General features: G+C 33.6%; 2 protein-coding genes across 2 annotated transcripts in view; both read left to right on the top strand.

Annotated features, from left to right (window-relative positions):
• Positions 1 to 20,463, top strand: part of LOC127727802 (mucin-2-like) — a 62,136-nt gene extending 41,673 nt beyond the window's left edge. The window contains exons 40-64 of the mRNA XM_052234918.1: positions 497 to 676; positions 1,727 to 1,914; positions 2,304 to 2,442; positions 2,971 to 3,150; positions 4,201 to 4,388; positions 4,778 to 4,916; positions 5,444 to 5,623; positions 6,674 to 6,861; positions 7,242 to 7,380; positions 7,909 to 8,088; positions 9,140 to 9,327; positions 9,717 to 9,855; positions 10,384 to 10,563; positions 11,614 to 11,801; positions 12,182 to 12,320; positions 12,849 to 13,028; positions 14,081 to 14,268; positions 14,658 to 14,796; positions 15,325 to 15,504; positions 16,555 to 16,742; positions 17,132 to 17,270; positions 17,799 to 17,978; positions 19,029 to 19,216; positions 19,606 to 19,744; positions 20,273 to 20,463. Coding sequence (XP_052090878.1) covers positions 497 to 676; positions 1,727 to 1,914; positions 2,304 to 2,442; positions 2,971 to 3,150; positions 4,201 to 4,388; positions 4,778 to 4,916; positions 5,444 to 5,623; positions 6,674 to 6,861; positions 7,242 to 7,380; positions 7,909 to 8,088; positions 9,140 to 9,327; positions 9,717 to 9,855; positions 10,384 to 10,563; positions 11,614 to 11,801; positions 12,182 to 12,320; positions 12,849 to 13,028; positions 14,081 to 14,268; positions 14,658 to 14,796; positions 15,325 to 15,504; positions 16,555 to 16,742; positions 17,132 to 17,270; positions 17,799 to 17,978; positions 19,029 to 19,216; positions 19,606 to 19,744; positions 20,273 to 20,463 — 4,247 coding nt within the window. The remainder of the gene's footprint in view (positions 1 to 496; positions 677 to 1,726; positions 1,915 to 2,303; positions 2,443 to 2,970; positions 3,151 to 4,200; positions 4,389 to 4,777; positions 4,917 to 5,443; positions 5,624 to 6,673; positions 6,862 to 7,241; positions 7,381 to 7,908; positions 8,089 to 9,139; positions 9,328 to 9,716; positions 9,856 to 10,383; positions 10,564 to 11,613; positions 11,802 to 12,181; positions 12,321 to 12,848; positions 13,029 to 14,080; positions 14,269 to 14,657; positions 14,797 to 15,324; positions 15,505 to 16,554; positions 16,743 to 17,131; positions 17,271 to 17,798; positions 17,979 to 19,028; positions 19,217 to 19,605; positions 19,745 to 20,272) is intronic.
• Positions 20,464 to 21,600: 1,137 nt separating this feature from the next.
• LOC127727801 (mucin-2-like) overlaps positions 21,601 to 27,283 on the top strand; it is a 116,419-nt gene continuing 110,736 nt past the window's right edge. Inside the window, exons 1-5 of the mRNA XM_052234917.1 lie at positions 21,601 to 21,690; positions 22,080 to 22,218; positions 22,747 to 22,926; positions 26,376 to 26,638; positions 27,028 to 27,166. Of these exons, the coding sequence (XP_052090877.1) occupies positions 21,601 to 21,690; positions 22,080 to 22,218; positions 22,747 to 22,926; positions 26,376 to 26,638; positions 27,028 to 27,166 (811 nt within the window). The remainder of the gene's footprint in view (positions 21,691 to 22,079; positions 22,219 to 22,746; positions 22,927 to 26,375; positions 26,639 to 27,027; positions 27,167 to 27,283) is intronic.

The raw sequence follows: 27,283 nt of genomic DNA, 5'->3' as shown, positions 1-27,283 counted from the left end.
TAACCATTAGATTTGATAAACTGCTCCGTAAAAAACGATAGAATGTTAAAATGCATATAATCTTATATTTGCCATATTATATTCATTCATATGTATTGACAAAAGAGTATGAACAATTTTATCTTTAAATCCTTTTTTTATTGAATATAACTATCAATGTTATGTCTTAATTTGTGATTGCTTGTAGACATGGATTGAATATGTTGAGGTTTGACCGTTCATGATAAAGGCTACTGAAAAAAGCGCTCGGTCGGACACAATTGATTTTCTGTTATTTTCATATATATGACCAACAAAACAACTTTCATGTCATCTTGAATTTGAACACTGCAAAACAATCCCATATGTTCCCTTTTACTTGAGTATTATATTTTTGCTTCATTAGTGGAGGACAAAATCGACATCTTAATGTATAGATGATATTGACAATTTATTCAGTTATATATGTGTTAAAATAAATGTACTAAGCCTGTGATGACAGTGATGTTTTCTGTAGCTCTGACCACAGGACAACCAGCCACAACACCTACATCGTCTCCAGTGATTACCTCTGGAACACCTTCTACAGCGTCAACCCCAACTACAGGTACTCAAGCTGGAGCACCAGGAACAAGTCCACCTTTGATTCAAACAACTCAACCGTCGGTAACCACTGGACCCGCTTCTACAACTGCAGGTATTTTTTAAAGTCAGAAAATCTGAATTTCATTATCGTTGTTGTTTTACATGACAAATACGTTGTTGTCCTGCAGATAAAGCCCCAATGAACATCGTTTCTATGTGTAAATATCATTACATAAACTGCTTGATAAATGAACTAGGGATTGACATTTCACTTGAAAACTCAACATTTACCCCAACGACACTAACCAAGGAGGACGTATTGTATAATTATAGGGTCTTGTGTATGTTTCTTTTGAATTTCGACCAAAGATGCGGAACGTGATCTTCCTTAACTGTATTAAATACCTAAATTGAATAAGTGTCCTTACAAACAACGTTATATTACTGGGTCTTCCAAGTACTCCACAAAACCTCTTTCTAAATTATTAACATCAATGTATTCAGCAACCAAAGCCAGGCTTCAAATTTATTGTAAAACTACCTATTCTAGAGTAGGTGTGAATCATATACAGATGCTAAAAAAAGTTTAAAGATCTGTTAGAGAACATACAATCTAAGATTATTTCGTATTGCAAATAGTATTAAGATATTTTAATTTTCTATACTTTACACAAGTATTTCCCATTCCAAACTAAAAGGCAAATTAAAAGAGTTGATCCTATTTTGTTCATAAGAAAGAAAGGCCAACATAGGTACAAGTGTCTTGACTTAGGGAGGAATAAATCGTACTTTGTAAAAGAATCACTCTGATTCAAACAAGCAATTCTCTGAAACTGATATTATCGAGATGTTTGATGTCTTGATTGACAACATAATTGTTACGTTTGGAAGACGTGTATTTCAACTAACAATCGGCATTCCCATAGAAGCCAACTGTGCGGCTCTTTTTGCCGACTTGTATCTTTAATCATATGAGGCTGACTGTATACAGGAGGTTTTTTTGGGTAAAATGAAAGGAAACTGGCATTATCCATTGACTTCACTTTCCTTGTATTCTAATTTATACTATTGCTTTTTGAATTTTTAGGTTTGGAAAAATGTCCGGACGATGCGACAAAGGGCCCATTAAATTTTGAAACTGTGACTTCTTCATCGAATCCAGATGGTGCTGAAAACGCTTTAACACCTTCAGGATGGAAACCGTCAGCTGAAGACGAAAAGCCAGTTTTAGAGTTATCAACAAGTGACAGTAATCCGATAATGAATGTTGCTCTAAAAACAGAATCTGTTGACAGTATTGTTGTCAAACTTTATAATGACAACGTTTTAGTTTATGAGGAGACTGTCAAGGTATGATATTTTATTATTATCATCTGATTGTAATATTAATGAAAAAGAAGACAACTTCAATTTATTAACTACGAAACGCAGGAAAAGCAGTTCTGAAATTATAGTATAACCAAAGAATGTTTACAAATTACGTTACATTGTACTCGAGTTTCGTTGTTTAGGGGATTATGATTCTTTTCGTAAAGACATGAACATTTAGTCTTTGATTACAATTATATTTTAGTAATGAAACGTTGCATTAAGACTATAGTCGTCTGTCAATACTAAGCACTGTGTATATTGGTAACACCATTTAAGGTAAAGATACCCATTAAATGACACTATACAATGCAATATAGTACTCCATAATAGGCACATTCATACATTCAGAAGGCTATGTATTTCAACAGGCACAACCAAATGGCATCGTAGAACTGGAATTTATCAAACCTCAGTTGGCTGACAAGATAACATTGACGATAATACCTGACCAAACACCTAATGCAACTCCGGTTGTAAAAAGTGTCACCGTGGAGGCTTGTATTAAAGGTAACTAATTTTGTTGTACTGTACATTCAAATTAACCATTAGATTTGATAAACTGCTCCGTAAAAAACGATAGAATGTTAAAATGCATATAATCTTATATTTGCCATATTATATTCATTCATATGTATTGACAAAAGAGTATGAACAATTTTATCTTTAAATCCTTTTTTTATTGAATATAACTATCAATGTTATGTCTTAATTTGTGATTGCTTGTAGACATGGATTGAATATGTTGAGGTTTGACCGTTCATGATAAAGGCTACTGAAAAAAGCGCTCGGTCGGACACAATTGATTTTCTGTTATTTTCATATATATGACCAACAAAACAACTTTCATGTCATCTTGAATTTGAACACTGCAAAACAATCCCATATGTTCCCTTTTACTTGAGTATTATATTTTTGCTTCATTAGTGGAGGACAAAATCGACATCTTAATGTATAGATGATATTGACAATTTATTCAGTTATATATGTGTTAAAATAAATGTACTAAGCCTGTGATGACAGTGATGTTTTCTGTAGCTCTGACCACAGGACAACCAGCCACAACACCTACATCGTCTCCAGTGATTACCTCTGGAACACCTTCTACAGCGTCAACCCCAACTACAGGTACTCAAGCTGGAGCACCAGGAACAAGTCCACCTTTGATTCAAACAACGCAACCGTCGGTAACCACTGGACCCGCTTCTACAACTGCAGGTATTTTTTAAAGTCAGAAAATCTGAATTTCATTATCGTTGTTGTTTTACATGACAAATACGTTGTTGTCCTGCAGATAAAGCCCCAATGAACATCGTTTCTATGTGTAAATATCATTACATAAACTGCTTGATAAATGAACTAGGGATTGACATTTCACTTGAAAACTCAACATTTACCCCAACGACACTAACCAAGGAGGACGTATTGTATAATTATAGGGTCTTTTGTATGTTTCTTTTGAATTTCGACCAAAGATGCGGAACGTGATCTTCCTTAACTGTATTAAATACCTAAATTGAATAAGTGTCCTTACAAACAACGTTATATTACTGGGTCTTCCAAGTACTCCACAAAACCTCTTTCTAAATTATTAACATCAATGTATTCAGCAACCAAAGCCAGGCTTCAAATTTATTGTAAAACTACCTATTCTAGAGTAGGTGTGAATCATATACAGATGCTAAAAAAAGTTTAAAGATCTGTTAGAGAACATACAATCTAAGACTATTTCGTATTGCAAATAGTATTAAGATATTTTAATTTTCTATACTTTACACAAGTATTTCCCATTCCAAACTAAAAGGCAAATTAAAAGAGTTGATCCTATTTTGTTCATAAGAAAGAAAGGCCAACATAGGTACAAGTGTTTTGACTTAGGGAGGAATAAATCGTACTTTGTAAAAGAATCACTCTGATTCAAACAAGCAATTCTCTGAAACTGATATTATCGAGATGTTTGATGTCTTGATTGACAACATAATTGTTACGTTTGGAAGACGTGTATTTCAACTAACAATCGGCATTCCCATAGAAGCCAACTGTGCGGCTCTTTTTGCCGACTTGTATCTTTAATCATATGAGGCTGACTGTATACAGGAGGTTTTTTTTGGTAAAATGAAAGGAAACTGGCATTATCCATTGACTTCACTTTCCTTGTATTCTAATTTATACTATTGCTTTTTGAATTTTTAGGTTTGGAAAAATGTCCGGACGATGCGACAAAGGGCCCATTAAATTTTGAAACTGTGACTTCTTCATCGAATCCAGATGGTGCTGAAAACGCTTTAACACCTTCAGGATGGAAACCGTCAGCTGAAGACGAAAAGCCAGTTTTAGAGTTATCAACAAGTGACAGTAATCCGATAATGAATGTTGCTCTAAAAACAGAATCTGTTGACAGTATTGTTGTCAAACTTTATAATGACAACGTTTTAGTTTATGAGGAGACTGTCAAGGTATGATATTTTATTATTATCATCTGATTGTAATATTAATGAAAAAGAAGACAACTTCAATTTATTAACTACGAAACGCAGGAAAAGCAGTTCTGAAATTATAGTTTAACCAAAGAATGTTTACAAATTACGTTACATTGTACTCAAGTTTCGTTGTTTAGGGGATTATGATTCTTTTCGTCAAGACATGAACATTTAGTCTTTGATTACAATTATATTTTAGTAATGAAACGTTGCATTAAGACTATAGTCGTCTGTCAATACTAAGCACTGTGTATATTGGTAACACCATTTAAGGTAAAGATACCCATTAAATGACACTATACAATGCAATATAGTACTCCATAATAAGCACATTCATACATTCAGAAGGCTATGTATTTCAACAGGCACAACCAAATGGCATCGTAGAACTGGAATTTATCAAACCTCAGTTGGCTGACAAGATAACATTGACGATAATACCTGACCAAACACCTAATGCAACTCCGGTTGTAAAAAGTGTCACCGTGGAGGCTTGTATTAAAGGTAACTAATTTTGTTGTACTGTACATTCAAATTAACCATTAGATTTGATAAACTGCTCCGTAAAAACGATAGAATGTTAAAATGCATATAATCTTATATTTGCCATATTATATTCATTCATATGTATTGACAAAAGAGTATGAACAATTTTATCTTTAAATCCTTTTTTTATTGAATATAACTATCAATGTTATGTCTTAATTTGTGATTGCTTGTAGACATGGATTGAATATGTTGAGGTTTGACCGTTCATGATAAAGGCTACTGAAAAAAGCGCTCGGTCGGACACAATTGATTTTCTGTTATTTTCATATATATGACCAACAAAACAACTTTCATGTCATCTTGAATTTGAACACTGCAAAACAATCCCATATGTTCCCTTTTACTTGAGTATTATATTTTTGCTTCATTAGTGGAGGACAAAATCGACATCTTAATGTATAGATGATATTGACAATTTATTCAGTTATATATGTGTTAAAATAAATGTACTAAGCCTGTGATGACAGTGATGTTTTCTGTAGCTCTGACCACAGGACAACCAGCCACAACACCTACATCGTCTCCAGTGATTACCTCTGGAACACCTTCTACAGCGTCAACCCCAACTACAGGTACTCAAGCTGGAGCACCAGGAACAAGTCCACCTTTGATTCAAACAACTCAACCGTCGGTAACCACTGGACCCGCTTCTACAACTGCAGGTATTTTTTAAAGTCAGAAAATCTGAATTTCATTATCGTTGTTGTTTTACATGACAAATACGTTGTTGTCCTGCAGATAAAGCCCCAATGAACATCGTTTCTATGTGTAAATATCATTACATAAACTGCTTGATAAATGAACTAGGGATTGACATTTCACTTGAAAACTCAACATTTACCCCAACGACACTAACCAAGGAGGACGTATTGTATAATTATAGGGTCTTTTGTATGTTTCTTTTGAATTTCGACCAAAGATGCGGAACGTGATCTTCCTTAACTGTATTAAATACCTAAATTGAATAAGTGTCCTTACAAACAACGTTATATTACTGGGTCTTCCAAGTACTCCACAAAACCTCTTTCTAAATTATTAACATCAATGTATTCAGCAACCAAAGCCAGGCTTCAAATTTATTGTAAAACTACCTATTCTAGAGTAGGTGTGAATCATATACAGATGCTAAAAAAAGTTTAAAGATCTGTTAGAGAACATACAATCTAAGACTATTTCGTATTGCAAATAGTATTAAGATATTTTAATTTTCTATACTTTACACAAGTATTTCCCATTCCAAACTAAAAGGCAAATTAAAAAAGTTGATCCTATTTTGTTCATAAGAAAGAAAGGCCAACATAGGTACAAGTGTCTTGACTTAGGGAGGAATAAATCGTACTTTGTAAAAGAATCACTCTGATTCAAACAAGCAATTCTCTGAAACTGATATTATCGAGATGTTTGATGTCTTGATTGACAACATAATTGTTACGTTTGGAAGACGTGTATTTCAACTAACAATCGGCATTCCCATAGAAGCCAACTGTGCGGCTCTTTTTGCCGACTTGTATCTTTAATCATATGAGGCTGACTGTATACAGGAGGTTTTTTTTGGTAAAATGAAAGGAAACTGGAATTATCCATTGACTTCACTTTCCTTGTATTCTAATTTATACTATTGCTTTTTGAATTTTTAGGTTTGGAAAAATGTCCGGACGATGCGACAAAGGGCCCATTAAATTTTGAAACTGTGACTTCTTCATCGAATCCAGATGGTGCTGAAAACGCTTTAACACCTTCAGGATGGAAACCGTCAGCTGAAGACGAAAAGCCAGTTTTAGAGTTATCAACAAGTGACAGTAATCCGATAATGAATGTTGCTCTAAAAACAGAATCTGTTGACAGTATTGTTGTCAAACTTTATAATGACAACGTTTTAGTTTATGAGGAGACTGTCAAGGTATGATATTTTATTATTATCATCTGATTGTAATATTAATGAAAAAGAAGACAACTTCAATTTATTAACTACGAAACGCAGGAAAAGCAGTTCTGAAATTATAGTATAACCAAAGAATGTTTACAAATTACGTTACATTGTACTCAAGTTTCGTTGTTTAGGGGATTATGATTCTTTTCGTAAAGACATGAACATTTAGTCTTTGATTACAATTATATTTTAGTAATGAAACGTTGCATTAAGACTATAGTCGACTAAGCACTGTGTATATTGGTAACACCATTTAAGGTAAAGATACCCATTAAATGACACTATACAATGCAATATAGTACTCCATAATAGGCACATTCATACATTCAGAAGGCTATGTATTTCAACAGGCACAACCAAATGGCATCGTAGAACTGGAATTTATCAAACCTCAGTTGGCTGACAAGATAACATTGACGATAATACCTGACCAAACACCTAATGCAACTCCGGTTGTAAAAAGTGTCATCGTGGAGGCTTGTATTAAAGGTAACTAATTTTGTTGTACTGTACATTCAAATTAACCATTAGATTTGATAAACTGCTCCGTAAAAAACGATAGAATGTTAAAATGCATATAATCTTATATTTGCCATATTATATTCATTCATATGTATTGACAAAAGAGTATGAACAATTTTATCTTTAAATCCTTTTTTTATTGAATATAACTATCAATGTTATGTCTTAATTTGTGATTGCTTGTAGACATGGATTGAATATGTTGAGGTTTGACCGTTCATGATAAAGGCTACTGAAAAAAGCGCTCGGTCGGACACAATTGATTTTCTGTTATTTTCATATATATGACCAACAAAACAACTTTCATGTCATCTTGAATTTGAACACTGCAAAACAATCCCATATGTTCCCTTTTACTTGAGTATTATATTTTTGCTTCATTAGTGGAGGACAAAATCGACATCTTAATGTATAGATGATATTGACAATTTATTCAGTTATATATGTGTTAAAATAAATGTACTAAGCCTGTGATGACAGTGATGTTTTCTGTAGCTCTGACCACAGGACAACCAGCCACAACACCTACATCGTCTCCAGTGATTACCTCTGGAACACCTTCTACAGCGTCAACCCCAACTACAGGTACTCAAGCTGGAGCACCAGGAACAAGTCCACCTTTGATTCAAACAACTCAACCGTCGGTAACCACTGGACCCGCTTCTACAACTGCAGGTATTTTTTAAAGTCAGAACATCTGAATTTCATTATCGTTGTTGTTTTACATGACAAATACGTTGTTGTCCTGCAGATAAAGCCCCAATGAACATCGTTTCTATGTGTAAATATCATTACATAAACTGCTTGATAAATGAACTAGGGATTGACATTTCACTTGAAAACTCAACATTTACCCCCAACGACACTAACCAAGGAGGACGTATTGTATAATTATAGGGTCTTTTGTATGTTTCTTTTGAATTTCGACCAAAGATGCGGAACGTGATCTTCCTTAACTGTATTAAATACCTAAATTGAATAAGTGTCCTTACAAACAACGTTATATTACTGGGTCTTCCAAGTACTCCACAAAACCTCTTTCTAAATTATTAACATCAATGTATTCAGCAACCAAAGCCAGGCTTCAAATTTATTGTAAAACTACCTATTCTAGAGTAGGTGTGAATCATATACAGATGCTAAAAAAAGTTTAAAGATCTGTTAGAGAACATACAATCTAAGACTATTTCGTATTGCAAATAGTATTAAGATATTTTAATTTTCTATACTTTACACAAGTATTTCCCATTCCAAACTAAAAGGCAAATTAAAAGAGTTGATCCTATTTTGTTCATAAGAAAGAAAGGCCAACATAGGTACAAGTGTCTTGACTTAGGGAGGAATAAATCGTACTTTGTAAAAGAATCACTCTGATTCAAACAAGCAATTCTCTGAAACTGATATTATCGAGATGTTTGATGTCTTGATTGACAACATAATTGTTACGTTTGGAAGACGTGTATTTCAACTAACAATCGGCATTCCCAAAGAAGCCAACTGTGCGGCTCTTTTTGCCGACTTGTATCTTTAATCATATGAGGCTGACTGTATACAGGAGGTTTTTTTGGGTAAAATGAAAGGAAACTGGCATTATCCATTGACTTCACTTTCCTTGTATTCTAATTTATACTATTGCTTTTTGAATTTTTAGGTTTGGAAAAATGTCCGGACGATGCGACAAAGGGCCCATTAAATTTTGAAACTGTGACTTCTTCATCGAATCCAGATGGTGCTGAAAACGCTTTAACACCTTCAGGATGGAAACCGTCAGCTGAAGACGAAAAGCCAGTTTTAGAGTTATCAACAAGTGACAGTAATCCGATAATGAATGTTGCTCTAAAAACAGAATCTGTTGACAGTATTGTTGTCAAACTTTATAATGACAACGTTTTAGTTTATGAGGAGACTGTCAAGGTATGATATTTTATTATTATCATCTGATTGTAATATTAATGAAAAAGAAGACAACTTCAATTTATTAACTACGAAACGCAGGAAAAGCAGTTCTGAAATTATAGTATAACCAAAGAATGTTTACAAATTACGTTACATTGTACTCAAGTTTCGTTGTTTAGGGGATTATGATTCTTTTCGTAAAGACATGAACATTTAGTCTTTGATTACAATTATATTTTAGTAATGAAACGTTGCATTAAGACTATAGTCGTCTGTCAATACTAAGCACTGTGTATATTGGTAACACCATTTAAGGTAAAGATACCCATTAAATGACACTATACAATGCAATATAGTACTCCATAATAGGCACATTCATACATTCAGAAGGCTATGTATTTCAATAGGCACAACCAAATGGCATCGTAGAACTGGAATTTATCAAACCTCAGTTGGCTGACAAGATAACATTGACGATAATACCTGACCAAACACCTAATGCAACTCCGGTTGTAAAAAGTGTCACCGTGGAGGCTTGTATTAAAGGTAACTAATTTTGTTGTACTGTACATTCAAATTAACCATTAGATTTGATAAACTGCTCCGTAAAAAACGATAGAATGTTAAAATGCATATAATCTTATATTTGCCATATTATATTCATTCATATGTATTGACAAAAGAGTATGAACAATTTTATCTTTAAATCCTTTTTTTATTGAATATAACTATCAATGTTATGTCTTAATTTGTGATTGCTTGAAGACATGGATTGAATATGTTGAGGTTTGACCGTTCATGATAAAGGCTACTGAAAAAAGCGCTCGGTCGGACACAATTGATTTTCTGTTATTTTCATATATATGACCAACAAAACAACTTTCATGTCATCTTGAATTTGAACACTGCAAAACAATCCCATATGTTCCCTTTTACTTGAGTATTATATTTTTGCTTCATTAGTGGAGGACAAAATCGACATCTTAATGTATAGATGATATTGACAATTTATTCAGTTATATATGTGTTAAAATAAATGTACTAAGCCTGTGATGACAGTGATGTTTTCTGTAGCTCTGACCACAGGACAACCAGCCACAACACCTACATCGTCTCCAGTGATTACCTCTGGAACACCTTCTACAGCGTCAACCCCAACTACAGGTACTCAAGCTGGAGCACCAGGAACAAGTCCACCTTTGATTCAAACAACTCAACCGTCGGTAACCACTGGACCCGCTTCTACAACTGCAGGTATTTTTTAAAGTCAGAAAATCTGAATTTCATTATCGTTGTTGTTTTACATGACAAATACGTTGTTGTCCTGCAGATAAAGCCCCAATGAACATCGTTTCTATGTGTAAATATCATTACATAAACTGCTTGATAAATGAACTAGGGATTGACATTTCACTTGAAAACTCAACATTTACCCCAACGACACTAACCAAGGAGGACGTATTGTATAATTATAGGGTCTTTTGTATGTTTCTTTTGAATTTCGACCAAAGATGCGGAACGTGATCTTCCTTAACTGTATTAAATACCTAAATTGAATAAGTGTCCTTACAAACAACGTTATATTACTGGGTCTTCCAAGTACTCCACAAAACCTCTTTCTAAATTATTAACATCAATGTATTCAGCAACCAAAGCCAGGCTTCAAATTTATTGTAAAACTACCTATTCTAGAGTAGGTGTGAATCATATACAGATGCTAAAAAAAGTTTAAAGATCTGTTAGAGAACATACAATCTAAGACTATTTCGTATTGCAAATAGTATTAAGATATTTTAATTTTCTATACTTTACACAAGTATTTCCCATTCCAAACTAAAAGGCAAATTAAAAGAGTTGATCCTATTTTGTTCATAAGAAAGAAAGGCCAACATAGGTACAAGTGTCTTGACTTAGGGAGGAATAAATCGTACTTTGTAAAAGAATCACTCTGATTCAAACAAGCAATTCTCTGAAACTGATATTATCGAGATGTTTGATGTCTTGATTGACAACATAATTGTTACGTTTGGAAGACGTGTATTTCAACTAACAATCGGCATTCCCATAGAAGCCAACTGTGCGGCTCTTTTTGCCGACTTGTATCTTTAATCATATGAGGCTGACTGTATACAGGAGGTTTTTTTTGGTAAAATGAAAGGAAACTGGCATTATCCATTGACTTCACTTTCCTTGTATTCTAATTTATACTATTGCTTTTTGAATTTTTAGGTTTGGAAAAATGTCCGGACGATGCGACAAAGGGCCCATTAAATTTTGAAACTGTGACTTCTTCATCGAATCCAGATGGTGCTGAAAACGCTTTAACACCTTCAGGATGGAAACCGTCAGCTGAAGACGAAAAGCCAGTTTTAGAGTTATCAACAAGTGACAGTAATCCGATAATGAATGTTGCTCTAAAAACAGAATCTGTTGACAGTATTGTTGTCAAACTTTATAATGACAACGTTTTAGTTTATGAGGAGACTGTCAAGGTATGATATTTTATTATTATCATCTGATTGTAATATTAATGAAAAAGAAGACAACTTCAATTTATTAACTACGAAACGCAGGAAAAGCAGTTCTGAAATTATAGTATAACCAAAGAATGTTTACAAATTACGTTACATTGTACTCAAGTTTCGTTGTTTAGGGGATTATGATTCTTTTCGTAAAGACATGAACATTTAGTCTTTGATTACAATTATATTTTAGTAATGAAACGTTGCATTAAGACTATAGTCGACTAAGCACTGTGTATATTGGTAACACCATTTAAGGTAAAGATACCCATTAAATGACACTATACAATGCAATATAGTACTCCATAATAGGCACATTCATACATTCAGAAGGCTATGTATTTCAACAGGCACAACCAAATGGCATCGTAGAACTGGAATTTATCAAACCTCAGTTGGCTGACAAGATAACATTGACGATAATACCTGACCAAACACCTAATGCAACTCCGGTTGTAAAAAGTGTCACCGTGGAGGCTTGTATTAAAGGTAACTAATTTTGTTGTACTGTACATTCAAATTAACCATTAGATTTGATAAACTGCTCCGTAAAAAACGATAGAATGTTAAAATGCATATAATCTTATATTTGCCATATTATATTCATTCATATGTATTGACAAAAGAGTATGAACAATTTTATCTTTAAATCCTTTTTTTATTGAATATAACTATCAATGTTATGTCTTAATTTGTGATTGCTTGTAGACATGGATTGAATATGTTGAGGTTTGACCGTTCATGATAAAGGCTACTGAAAAAAGCGCTCGGTCGGACACAATTGATTTTCTGTTATTTTCATATATATGACCAACAAAACAACTTTCATGTCATCTTGAATTTGAACACTGCAAAACAATCCCATATGTTTCCTTTTACTTGAGTATTATATTTTTGCTTCATTAGTGGAGGACAAAATCGACATCTTAATGTATAGATGATATTGACAATTTATTCAGTTATATATGTGTTAAAATAAATGTACTAAGCCTGTGATGACAGTGATGTTTTCTGTAGCTCTGACCACAGGACAACCAGCCACAACACCTACATCGTCTCCAGTGATTACCTCTGGAACACCTTCTACAGCGTCAACCCCAACTACAGGTACTCAAGCTGGAGCACCAGGAACAAGTCCACCTTTGATTCAAACAACTCAACCGTCGGTAACCACTGGACCCGCTTCTACAACTGCAGGTATTTTTTAAAGTCAGAAAATCTGAATTTCATTATCGTTGTTGTTTTACATGACAAATACGTTGTTGTCCTGCAGATAAAGCCCCAATGAACATCGTTTCTATGTGTAAATATCATTACATAAACTGCTTGATAAATGAACTAGGGATTGACATTTCACTTGAAAACTCAACATTTACCCCCAACGACACTAACCAAGGAGGACGTATTGTATAATTATAGGGTCTTTTGTATGTTTCTTTTGAATTTCGACCAAAGATGCGGAACGTGATCTTCCTTAACTGTATTAAATACCTAAATTGAATAAGTGTCCTTACAAACAACGTTATATTACTGGGTCTTCCAAGTACTCCACAAAACCTCTTTCTAAATTATTAACATCAATGTATTCAGCAACCAAAGCCAGGCTTCAAATTTATTGTAAAACTACCTATTCTAGAGTAGGTGTGAATCATATACAGATGCTAAAAAAAGTTTAAAGATCTGTTAGAGAACATACAATCTAAGACTATTTCGTATTGCAAATAGTATTAAGATATTTTAATTTTCTATACTTTACACAAGTATTTCCCATTCCAAACTAAAAGGCAAATTAAAAGAGTTGATCCTATTTTGTTTATAAGAAAGAAAGGCCAACATAGGTACAAGTGTCTTGACTTAGGGAGGAATAAATCGTACTTTGTAAAAGAATCACTCTGATTCAAACAAGCAATTCTCTGAAACTGATATTATCGAGATGTTTGATGTCTTGATTGACAACATAATTGTTACGTTTGGAAGACGTGTATTTCAACTAACAATCGGCATTCCCATAGAAGCCAACTGTGCGGCTCTTTTTGCCGACTTGTATCTTTAATCATATGAGGCTGACTGTATACAGGAGGTTTTTTTTGGGTAAAATGAAAGGAAACTGGCATTATCCATTGACTTCACTTTCCTTGTATTCTAATTTATACTATTGCTTTTTGAATTTTTAGGTTTGGAAAAATGTCCGGACGATGCGACAAAGGGCCCATTAAATTTTGAAACTGTGACTTCTTCATCGAATCCAGATGGTGCTGAAAACGCTTTAACACCTTCAGGATGGAAACCGTCAGCTGAAGACGAAAAGCCAGTTTTAGAGTTATCAACAAGTGACAGTAATCCGATAATGAATGTTGCTCTAAAAACAGAATCTGTTGACAGTATTGTTGTCAAACTTTATAATGACAACGTTTTAGTTTATGAGGAGACTGTCAAGGTATGATATTTTATTATTATCATCTGATTGTAATATTAATGAAAAAGAAGACAACTTCAATTTATTAACTACGAAACGCACGAAAAGCAGTTCTGAAATTATAGTATAACCAAAGAATGTTTACAAATTACGTTACATTGTACTCAAGTTTCGTTGTTTAGGGGATTATGATTCTTTTCGTAAAGACATGAACATTTAGTCTTTGATTACAATTATATTTTAGTAATGAAACGTTGCATTAAGACTATAGTCGTCTGTCAATACTAAGCACTGTGTATATTGGTAACACCATTTAAGGTAAAGATACCCATTAAATGACACTATACAATGCAATATAGTACTCCATAATAGGCACATTCATACATTCAGAAGGCTATGTATTTCAACAGGCACAACCAAATGGCATCGTAGAACTGGAATTTATCAAACCTCAGTTGGCTGACAAGATAACATTGACGATAATACCTGACCAAACACCTAATGCAACTCCGGTTGTAAAAAGTGTCACCGTGGAGGCTTGTATTAAAGGTAACTAATTTTGTTGTACTGTACATTCAAATTAACCATTAGATTTGATAAACTGCTCCGTAAAAAACGATAGAATGTTAAAATGCATATAATCTTATATTTGCCATATTATATTCATTCATATGTATTGACAAAAGAGTATGAACAATTTTATCTTTAAATCCTTTTTTTATTGAATATAACTATCAATGTTATGTCTTAATTTGTGATTGCTTGTAGACATGGATTGAATATGTTGAGGTTTGACCGTTCATGATAAAGGCTACTGAAAAAAGCGCTCGGTCGGACACAATTGATTTTCTGTTATTTTCATATATATGACCAACAAAACAACTTTCATGTCATCTTGAATTTGAACACTGCAAAACAATCCCATATGTTCCCTTTTACTTGAGTATTATATTTTTGCTTCATTAGTGGAGGACAAAATCGACATCCTAATGTATAGATGATATTGACAATTTATTCAGTTATATATGTGTTAAAATAAATGTACTAAGCCTGTGATGACAGTGATGTTTTCTGTAGCTCTGACCACAGGACAACCAGCCACAACACCTACATCGTCTCCAGTGATTACCTCTGGAACACCTTCTACAGCGTCAACCCCAACTACAGGTACTCAAGCTGGAGCACCAGGAACAAGTCCACCTTTGATTCAAACAACTCAACCGTCGGTAACCACTGGACCCGCTTCTACAACTGCAGGTATTTTTTAAAGTCAGAAAATCTGAATTTCATTATCGTTGTTGTTTTACATGACAAATACGTTGTTGTCCTGCAGATAAAGCCCCAATGAACATCGTTTCTATGTGTAAATATCATTACATAAACTGCTTGATAAATGAACTAGGGATTGACATTTCACTTGAAAACTCAACATTTACCCCAACGACACTAACCAAGGAGGACGTATTGTATAATTATAGGGTCTTTTGTATGTTTCTTTTGAATTTCGACCAAAGATGCGGAACGTGATCTTCCTTAACTGTATTAAATACCTAAATTGAATAAGTGTCCTTACAAACAACGTTATATTACTGGGTCTTCCAAGTACTCCACAAAACCTCTTTCTAAATTATTAACATCAATGTATTCAGCAACCAAAGCCAGGCTTCAAATTTATTGTAAAACTACCTATTCTAGAGTAGGTGTGAATCATATACAGATGCTAAAAAAAGTTTAAAGATCTGTTAGAGAACATACAATCTAAGACTATTTCGTATTGCAAATAGTATTAAGATATTTTAATTTTCTATACTTTACACAAGTATTTCCCATTCCAAACTAAAAGGCAAATTAAAAGAGTTGATCCTATTTTGTTCATAAGAAAGAAAGGCCAACATAGGTACAAGTGTCTTGACTTAGGGAGGAATAAATCGTACTTTGTAAAAGAATCACTCTGATTCAAACAAGCAATTCTCTGAAACTGATATTATCGAGATGTTTGATGTCTTGATTGACAACATAATTGTTACGTTTGGAAGACGTGTATTTCAACTAACAATCGGCATTCCCATAGAAGCCAACTGTGCGGCTCTTTTTGCCGACTTGTATCTTTAATCATATGAGGCTGACTGTATACAGGAGGTTTTTTTTGGTAAAATGAAAGGAAACTGGCATTATCCATTGACTTCACTTTCCTTGTATTCTAATTTATACTATTGCTTTTTGAATTTTTAGGTTTGGAAAAATGTCCGGACGATGCGACAAAGGGCCCATTAAATTTTGAAACTGTGACTTCTTCATCGAATCCAGATGGTGCTGAAAACGCTTTAACACCTTCAGGATGGAAACCGTCAGCTGAAGACGAAAAGCCAGTTTTAGAGTTATCAACAAGTGACAGTAATCCGATAATGAATGTTGCTCTAAAAACAGAATCTGTTGACAGTATTGTTGTCAAACTTTATAATGACAACGTTTTAGTTTATGAGGAGACTGTCAAGGTATGATATTTTATTATTATCATCTGATTGTAATATTAATGAAAAAGAAGACAACTTCAATTTATTAACTACGAAACGCAGGAAAAGCAGTTCTGAAATTATAGTATAACCAAAGAATGTTTACAAATTACGTAACATTGTACTCAAGTTTCGTTGTTTAGGGGATTATGATTCTTTTCGTAAAGACATGAACATTTAGTCTTTGATTACAGTTATATTTTAGTAATGAAACGTTGCATTAAGACTATAGTCGTCTGTCAATACTAAGCACTGTGTATATTGGTAACACCATTTAAGGTAAAGATACCCATTAAATGACACTATACAATGCAATATAGTACTCCATAATAGGCACATTCATACATTCAGAAGGCTATGTATTTCAACAGGCACAACCAAATGGCATCGTAGAACTGGAATTTATCAAACCTCAGTTGGCTGACAAGATAACATTGACGATAATACCTGACCAAACACCTAATGCAACTCCGGTTGTAAAAACTGTCACCGTGGAGGCTTGTATTAAAGGTAACTAATTTTGTTGTACTGTACATTCAAATTAACCATTAGATTTGATAAACTGCTCCGTAAAAAACGATAGAATGTTAAAATGCATATAATCTTATATTTGCCATATTATATTCATTCATATGTATTGACAAAAGAGTATGAACAATTTTATCTTTAAATCCTTTTTTTATTGAATATAACTATCAATGTTATGTCTTAATTTGTGATTGCTTGTAGACATGGATTGAATATGTTGAGGTTTGACCGTTCATGATAAAGGCTACTGAAAAAAGCGCTCGGTCGGACACAATTGATTTTCTGTTATTTTCATATATATGACCAACAAAACAACTTTCATGTCATCTTGAATTTGAACACTGCAAAACAATCCCATATGTTCCCTTTTACTTGAGTATTATATTTTTGCTTCATTAGTGGAGGACAAAATCGACATCTTAATGTATAGATGATATTGACAATTTATTCAGTTATATATGTGTTAAAATAAATGTACTAAGCCTGTGATGACAGTGATGTTTTCTGTAGCTCTGACCACAGGACAACCAGCCACAACACCTACATCGTCTCCAGTGATTACCTCTGGAACACCTTCTACAGCGTCAACCCCAACTACAGGTACTCAAGCTGGAGCACCAGGAACAAGTCCACCTTTGATTCAAACAACTCAACCGTCGGTAACCACTGGACCCGCTTCTACAACTGCAGGTATTTTTTAAAGTCAGAAAATCTGAATTTCATTATCGTTGTTGTTTTACATGACAAATACGTTGTTGTCCTGCAGATAAAGCCCCAATGAACATCGTTTCTATGTGTAAATATCATTACATAAACTGCTTGATAAATGAACTAGGGATTGACATTTCACTTGAAAACTCAACATTTACCCCAACGACACTAACCAAGGAGGACGTATTGTATAATTATAGGGTCTTTTGTATGTTTCTTTTGAATTTCGACCAAAGATGCGGAACGTGATCTTCCTTAACTGTATTAAATACCTAAATTGAATAAGTGTCCTTACAAACAACGTTATATTACTGGGTCTTCCAAGTACTCCACAAAACCTCTTTCTAAATTATTAACATCAATGTATTCAGCAACCAAAGCCAGGCTTCAAATTTATTGTAAAACTACCTATTCTAGAGTAGGTGTGAATCATATACAGATGCTAAAAAAAGTTTAAAGATCTGTTAGAGAACATACAATCTAAGACTATTTCGTATTGCAAATAGTATTAAGATATTTTAATTTTCTATACTTTACACAAGTATTTCCCATTCCAAACTAAAAGGCAAATTAAAAGAGTTGATCCTATTTTGTTCATAAGAAAGAAAGGCCAACATAGGTACAAGTGTCTTGACTTAGGGAGGAATAAATCGTACTTTGTAAAAGAATCACTCTGATTCAAACAAGCAATTCTCTGAAACTGATATTATCGAGATGTTTGATGTCTTGATTGACAACATAATTGTTACGTTTGGAAGACGTGTATTTCAACTAACAATCGGCATTCCCATAGAAGCCAACTGTGCGGCTCTTTTTGCCGACTTGTATCTTTAATCATATGAGGCTGACTGTATACAGGAGGTTTTTTTTGGTAAAATGAAAGGAAACTGGCATTATCCATTGACTTCACTTTCCTTGTATTCTAATTTATACTATTGCTTTTTGAATTTTTAGGTCTGGAAAAATGTCCGGACGATGCGACAAAGGGCCCATTAAATTTTGAAACTGTGACTTCTTCATCGAATCCAGATGGTGCTGAAAACGCTTTAACACCTTCAGGATGGAAACCGTCAGCTGAAGACGAAAAGCCAGTTTTAGAGTTATCAACAAGTGACAGTAATCCGATAATGAATGTTGCTCTAAAAACAGAATCTGTTGACAGTATTGTTGTCAAACTTTATAATGACAACGTTTTAGTTTATGAGGAGACTGTCAAGGTATGATATTTTATTATTATCATCTGATTGTAATATTAATGAAAAAGAAGACAACTTCAATTTATTAACTACGAAACGCAGGAAAAGCAGTTCTGAAATTATAGTATAACCAAAGAATGTTTACAAATTACGTTACATTGTACTCAAGTTTCGTTGTTTAGGGGATTATGATTCTTTTCGTAAAGACATGAACATTTAGTCTTTGATTACAATTATATTTTAGTAATGAAACGTTGCATTAAGACTATAGTCGTCTGTCAATACTAAGCACTGTGTATATTGGTAACACCATTTAAGGTAAAGATACCCATTAAATGACACTATACAATGCAATATAGTACTCCATAATAGGCACATTCATACATTCAGAAGGCTATGTATTTCAACAGGCACAACCAAATGGCATCGTAGAACTGGAATTTATCAAACCTCAGTTGGCTGACAAGATAACATTGACGATAATACCTGACCAAACACCTAATGCAACTCCGGTTGTAAAAAGTGTCACCGTGGAGGCTTGTATTAAAGGTAACTAATTTTGTTGTACTGTACATTCAAATTAACCATTAGATTTGATAAACTGCTCCGTAAAAAACGATAGAATGTTAAAATGCATATAATCTTATATTTGCCATATTATATTCATTCATATGTATTGACAAAAGAGTATGAACAATTTTATCTTTAAATCCTTTTTTTATTGAATATAACTATCAATGTTATGTCTTAATTTGTGATTGCTTGTAGACATGGATTGAATATGTTGAGGTTTGACCGTTCATGATAAAGGCTACTGAAAAAAGCGCTCGGTCGGACAAAATTGATTTTCTGTTATTTTCATATATATGACCAACAAAACAACTTTCATGTCATCTTGAATTTGAACACTGCAAAACAATCCCATATGTTCCCTTTTACTTGAGTATTATATTTTTGCTTCATTAGTGGAGGACAAAATCGACATCTTAATGTATAGATGATATTGACAATTTATTCAGTTATATATGTGTTAAAATAAATGTACTAAGCCTGTGATGACAGTGATGTTTTCTGTAGCTGTGACCACAGGACAACCAGCCACAACACCTACATCGTCTCCAGTGATTACCTCTGGAACACCTTCTACAGCGTCAACCCCAACTACAGGTACTCAAGCTGGAGCACCAGGAACAAGTCCACCTTTGATTCAAACAACTCAACCGTCGGTAACCACTGGACCCGCTTCTACAACTGCAGGTATTTTTTAAAGTCAGAAAATCTGAATTTCATTATCGTTGTTGTTTTACATGACAAATACGTTGTTGTCCTGCAGATAAAGCCCCAATGAACATCGTTTCTATGTGTAAATATCATTACATAAACTGCTTGATAAATGAACTAGGGATTGACATTTCACTTGAAAACTCAACATTTACCCCAACGACACTAACCAAGGAGGACGTATTGTATAATTATAGGGTCTTTTGTATGTTTCTTTTGAATTTCGACCAAAGATGCGGAACGTGATCTTCCTTAACTGTATTAAATACCTAAATTGAATAAGTGTCCTTACAAACAACGTTATATTACTGGGTCTTCCAAGTACTCCACAAAACCTCTTTCTAAATTATTAACATCAATGTATTCAGCAACCAAAGCCAGGCTTCAAATTTATTGTAAAACTACCTATTCTAGAGTAGGTGTGAATCATATACAGATGCTAAAAAAAGTTTAAAGATCTGTTAGAGAACATACAATCTAAGACTATTTCGTATTGCAAATAGTATTAAGATATTTTAATTTTCTATACTTTACACAAGTATTTCCCATTCCAAACTAAAAGGCAAATTAAAAGAGTTGATCCTATTTTGTTCATAAGAAAGAAAGGCCAACATAGGTACAAGTGTCTTGACTTAGGGAGGAATAAATCGTACTTTGTAAAAGAATCACTCTGATTCAAACAAGCAATTCTCTGAAACTGATATTATCGAGATGTTTGATGTCTCGATTGACAACATAATTGTTACGTTTGGAAGACGTGTATTTCAACTAACAATCGGCATTCCCATAGAAGCCAATTGTGCGGCTCTTTTTGCCGACTTGTATCTTTAATCATATGAGGCTGACTGTATACAGGAGGTTTTTTTGGGTAAAATGAAAGGAAACTGGCATTATCCATTGACTTCACTTTCCTTGTATTCTAATTTATACTATTGCTTTTTGAATTTTTAGGTTTGGAAAAATGTCCGGACGATGCGACAAAGGGCCCATTAAATTTTGAAACTGTGACTTCTTCATCGAATCCAGATGGTGCTGAAAACGCTTTAACACTTTCAGGATGGAAACCGTCAGCTGAAGACGAAAAGCCAGTTTTAGAGTTATCAACAAGTGACAGTAATCCGATAATGAATGTTGCTCTAAAAACAGAATCTGTTGACAGTATTGTTGTCAAACTTTATAATGACAACGTTTTAGTTTATGAGGAGACTGTCAAGGTATGATATTTTATTATTATCATCTGATTGTAATATTAATGAAAAAGAAGACAACTTCAATTTATTAACTACGAAACGCACGAAAAGCAGTTCTGAAATTATAGTATAACCAAAGAATGTTTACAAATTACGTTACATTGTACTCAAGTTTCGTTGTTTAGGGGATTATGATTCTTTTCGTAAAGACATGAACATTTAGTCTTTGATTACAGTTATATTTTAGTAATGAAACGTTGCATTAAGACTATAGTCGTCTGTCAATACTAAGCACTGTGTATATTGGTAACACCATTTAAGGTAAAGATACCCATTAAATGACACTATACAATGCAATATAGTACTCCATAATAGGCACATTCATACATTCAGAAGGCTATGTATTTCAACAGGCACAACCAAATGGCATCGTAGAACTGGAATTTATCAAACCTCAGTTGGCTGACAAGATAACATTGACGATAATACCTGACCAAACACCTAATGCAACTCCGGTTGTAAAAACTGTCACCGTGGAGGCTTGTATTAAAGGTAACTAATTTTGTTGTACTGTACATTCAAATTAACCATTAGATTTGATAAACTGCTCCGTAAAAAACGATAGAATGTTAAAATGCATATAATCTTATATTTGCCATATTATATTCATTCATATGTATTGACAAAAGAGTATGAACAATTTTATCTTTAAATCCTTTTTTTATTGAATATAACTATCAATGTTATGTCTTAATTTGTGATTGCTTGTAGACATGGATTGAATATGTTGAGGTTTGACCGTTCATAATAAAGGCTACTGAAAAAAGCGCTCGGTCGGACACAATTGATTTTCTGTTATTTTCATATATATGACCAACAAAACAACTTTCATGTCATCTTGAATTTGAACACTGCAAAACAATCCCATATGTTCCCTTTTACTTGAGTATTATATTTTTGCTTCATTAGTGGAGGACAAAATCGACATCTTAATGTATAGATGATATTGACAATTTATTCAGTTATATATGTGTTAAAATAAATGTACTAAGCCTGTGATGACAGTGATGTTTTCTGTAGCTCTGACCACAGGACAACCAGCCACAACACCTACATCGTCTCCAGTGATTACCTCTGGAACACCTTCTACAGCGTCAACCCCAACTACAGGTACTCAAGCTGGAGCACCAGGAACCAGTCCACCTTTGATTCAAACAACTCAACCGTCGGTAACCACTGGACCCGCTTCTACAACTGCAGGTATTTTTTAAAGTCAGAAAATCTGAATTTCATTATCGTTGTTGTTTTACATGACAAATACGTTGTTGTCCTGCAGATAAAGCCCCAATGAACATCGTTTCTATGTGTAAATATCATTACATAAATTGCTTGATAAATGAACTAGGGATTGACATTTCACTTGAAAACTCAACATTTACCCCAACGACACTAACCAAGGAGGACGTATTGTATAATTATAGGGTTTTTTGTATGTTTCTTTTGAATTTCGACCAAAGATGCGGAACGTGATCTTCCTTAACTGTATTAAATACCTAAATTGAATAAGTGTCCTTACAAACAACGTTATATTACTGGGTCTTCCAAGTACTCCACAAAACCTCTTTCTAAATTATTAACATCAATGTATTCAGCAACCAAAGCCAGGTTTCAAATTTATTGTAAAACTACCTATTCTAGAGTAGGTGTGAATCATATACAGATGCTAAAAAAAGTTTAAAGATCTGTTAGAGAACATACAATCTAAGACTATTTCGTATTGCAAATAGTATTAAGATATTTTAATTTTCTATACTTTACACAAGTATTTCCCATTCCAAACTAAAAGGCAAATTAAAAGAGTTGATCCTATTTTGTTCATAAGAAAGAAAGGCCAACATAGGTACAAGTGTCTTGACTTAGGGAGGAATAAATCGTACTTTGTAAAAGAATCACTCTGATTCAAACAAGCAATTCTCTGAAACTGATATTATCGAGATGTTTGATGTCTCGATTGACAACATAATTGTTACGTTTGGAAGACGTGTATTTCAACTAACAATCGGCATTCCCATAGAAGCCAACTGTGCGGCTCTTTTTGCCGACTTGTATCTTTAATCATATGAGGCTGACTGTATACAGGAGGTTTTTTTTGGTAAAATGAAAGGAAACTGGCATTATCCATTGACTTCACTTTCCTTGTATTCTAATTTATACTATTGCTTTTTGAATTTTTAGGTTTGGAAAAATGTTCGGACGATGCGACAAAGGGCCCATTAAATTTTGAAACTGTGACTTCTTCATCGAATCCAGATGGTGCTGAAAACGCTTTAACACCTTCAGGATGGAAACCGTCAGCTGAAGACGAAAAGCCAGTTTTAGAGTTATCAACAAGTGACAGTAATCCGATAATGAATGTTGCTCTAAAAACAGAATCTGTTGACAGTATTGTTGTCAAACTTTATAATGACAACGTTTTAGTTTATGAGGAGACTGTCAAGGTATGATATTTTATTATTATCATCTGATTGTAATATTAATGAAAAAGAAGACAACTTCAATTTATTAACTACGAAACGCACGAAAAGCAGTTCTGAAATTATAGTATAACCAAAGAATGTTCACAAATTACGTTACATTGTACTCAAGTTTCGTTGTTTAGGGGATTATGATTCTTTTCGTAAAGACATGAACATTTAGTCTTTGATTACAATTATATTTTAGTAATGAAACGTTGCATTAAGACTATAGTCGTCTGTCAATACTAAGCACTGTGTATATTGGTAACACCATTTAAGGTAAAGATACCCATTAAATGACACTATACAATGCAATATAGTACTCCATAATAGGCACATTCATACATTCAGAAGGCTATGTATTTCAACAGGCACAACCAAATGGCATCGTAGAACTGGAATTTATCAAACCTCAGTTGGCTGACAAGATAACATTGACGATAATACCTGACCAAACACCTAATGCAACTCCGGTTGTAAAAAGTGTCACCGTGGAGGCTTGTATTAAAGGTAACTAATTTTGTTGTACTGTACATTCAAATTAACCATTAGATTTGATAAACTGCTCCGTAAAAAACGATAGAATGTTAAAATGCATATAATCTTATATTTGCCATATTATATTCATTCATATGTATTGACAAAAGAGTATGAACAATTTTATCTTTAAATCCTTTTTTTATTGAATATAACTATCAATGTTATGTCTTAATTTGTGATTGCTTGTAGACATGGATTGAATATGTTGAGGTTTGACCGTTCATAATAAAGGCTACTGAAAAAAGCGCTCGGTCGGACACAATTGATTTTCTGTTATTTTCATATATATGACCAACAAAACAACTTTCATGTCATCTTGAATTTGAACACTGCAAAACAATCCCATATGTTCCCTTTTACTTGAGTATTATATTTTTGCTTCATTAGTGGAGGACAAAATCGACATCTTAATGTATAGATGATATTGACAATTTATTCAGTTATATATGTGTTAAAATAAATGTACTAAGCCTGTGATGACAGTGATGTTTTCTGTAGCTCTGACCACAGGACAACCAGCCACAACACCTACATCGTCTCCAGTGATTACCTCTGGAACACCTTCTACAGCGTCAACCCCAACTACAGGTACTCAAGCTGGAGCACCAGGAACCAGTCCACCTTTGATTCAAACAACTCAACCGTCGGTAACCACTGGACCCGCTTCTACAACTGCAGGTATTTTTTAAAGTCAGAAAATCTGAATTTCATTATCGTTGTTGTTTTACATGACAAATACGTTGTTGTCCTGCAGATAAAGCCCCAATGAACATCGTTTCTATGTGTAAATATCATTACATAAATTGCTTGATAAATGAACTAGGGATTGACATTTCACTTGAAAACTCAACATTTACCCCAACGACACTAACCAAGGAGGACGTATTGTATAATTATAGGGTTTTTTGTATGTTTCTTTTGAATTTCGACCAAAGATGCGGAACGTGATCTTCCTTAACTGTATTAAATACCTAAATTGAATAAGTGTCCTTACAAACAACGTTATATTACTGGGTCTTCCAAGTACTCCACAAAACCTCTTTCTAAATTATTAACATCAATGTATTCAGCAACCAAAGCCAGGTTTCAAATTTATTGTAAAACTACCTATTCTAGAGTAGGTGTGAATCATATACAGATGCTAAAAAAAGTTTAAAGATCTGTTAGAGAACATACAATCTAAGACTATTTCGTATTGCAAATAGTATTAAGATATTTTAATTTTCTATACTTTACACAAGTATTTCCCATTCCAAACTAAAAGGCAAATTAAAAGAGTTGATCCTATTTTGTTCATAAGAAAGAAAGGCCAACATAGGTACAAGTGTCTTGACTTAGGGAGGAATAAATCGTACTTTGTAAAAGAATCACTCTGATTCAAACAAGCAATTCTCTGAAACTGATATTATCGAGATGTTTGATGTCTCGATTGACAACATAATTGTTACGTTTGGAAGACGTGTATTTCAACTAACAATCGGCATTCCCATAGAAGCCAACTGTGCGGCTCTTTTTGCCGACTTGTATCTTTAATCATATGAGGCTGACTGTATACAGGAGGTTTTTTTTGGTAAAATGAAAGGAAACTGGCATTATCCATTGACTTCACTTTCCTTGTATTCTAATTTATACTATTGCTTTTTGAATTTTTAGGTTTGGAAAAATGTCCGGACGATGCGACAAAGGGCCCATTAAATTTTGAAACTGTGACTTCTTCATCGAATCCAGATGGTGCTGAAAACGCTTTAACACCTTCAGGATGGAAACCGTCAGCTGAAGACGAAAAGCCAGTTTTAGAGTTATCAACAAGTGACAGTAATCCGATAATGAATGTTGCTCTAAAAACAGAATCTGTTGACAGTATTGTTGTCAAACTTTATAATGACAACGTTTTAGTTTATGAGGAGACTGTCAAGGTATGATATTTTATTATTATCATCTGATTGTAATATTAATGAAAAAGAAGACAACTTCAATTTATTAACTACGAAACGCACGAAAAGCAGTTCTGAAATTATAGTATAACCAAAGAATGTTCACAAATTACGTTACATTGTACTCAAGTTTCGTTGTTTAGGGGATTATGATTCTTTTCGTAAAGACATGAACATTTAGTCTTTGATTACAATTATATTTTAGTAATGAAACGTTGCATTAAGACTATAGTCGTCTGTCAATACTAAGCACTGTGTATATTGGTAACACCATTTAAGGTAAAGATACCCATTAAATGACACTATACAATGCAATATAGTACTCCATAATAGGCACATTCATACATTCAGAAGGCTATGTATTTCAACAGGCACAACCAAATGGCATCGTAGAACTGGAATTTATCAAACCTCAGTTGGCTGACAAGATAACATTGACGATAATACCTGACCAAACACCTAATGCAACTCCGGTTGTAAAAAGTGTCACCGTGGAGGCTTGTATTAAAGGTAACTAATTTTGTTGTACTGTACATTCAAATTAACCATTAGATTTGATAAACTGCTCCGTAAAAAACGATAGAATGTTAAAATGCATATAATCTTATATTTGCCATATTATATTCA

The sequence above is a fragment of the Mytilus californianus genome, unplaced genomic scaffold (assembly GCF_021869535.1).
Source record: "Mytilus californianus isolate M0D057914Y unplaced genomic scaffold, xbMytCali1.0.p SCAF_2, whole genome shotgun sequence".
Taxonomy (NCBI): domain Eukaryota; kingdom Metazoa; phylum Mollusca; class Bivalvia; order Mytilida; family Mytilidae; genus Mytilus; species Mytilus californianus.
The sequence above is the reverse complement of the archived record's forward strand: the minus strand, read 5'-3'. Positions and strand labels throughout refer to the sequence as shown.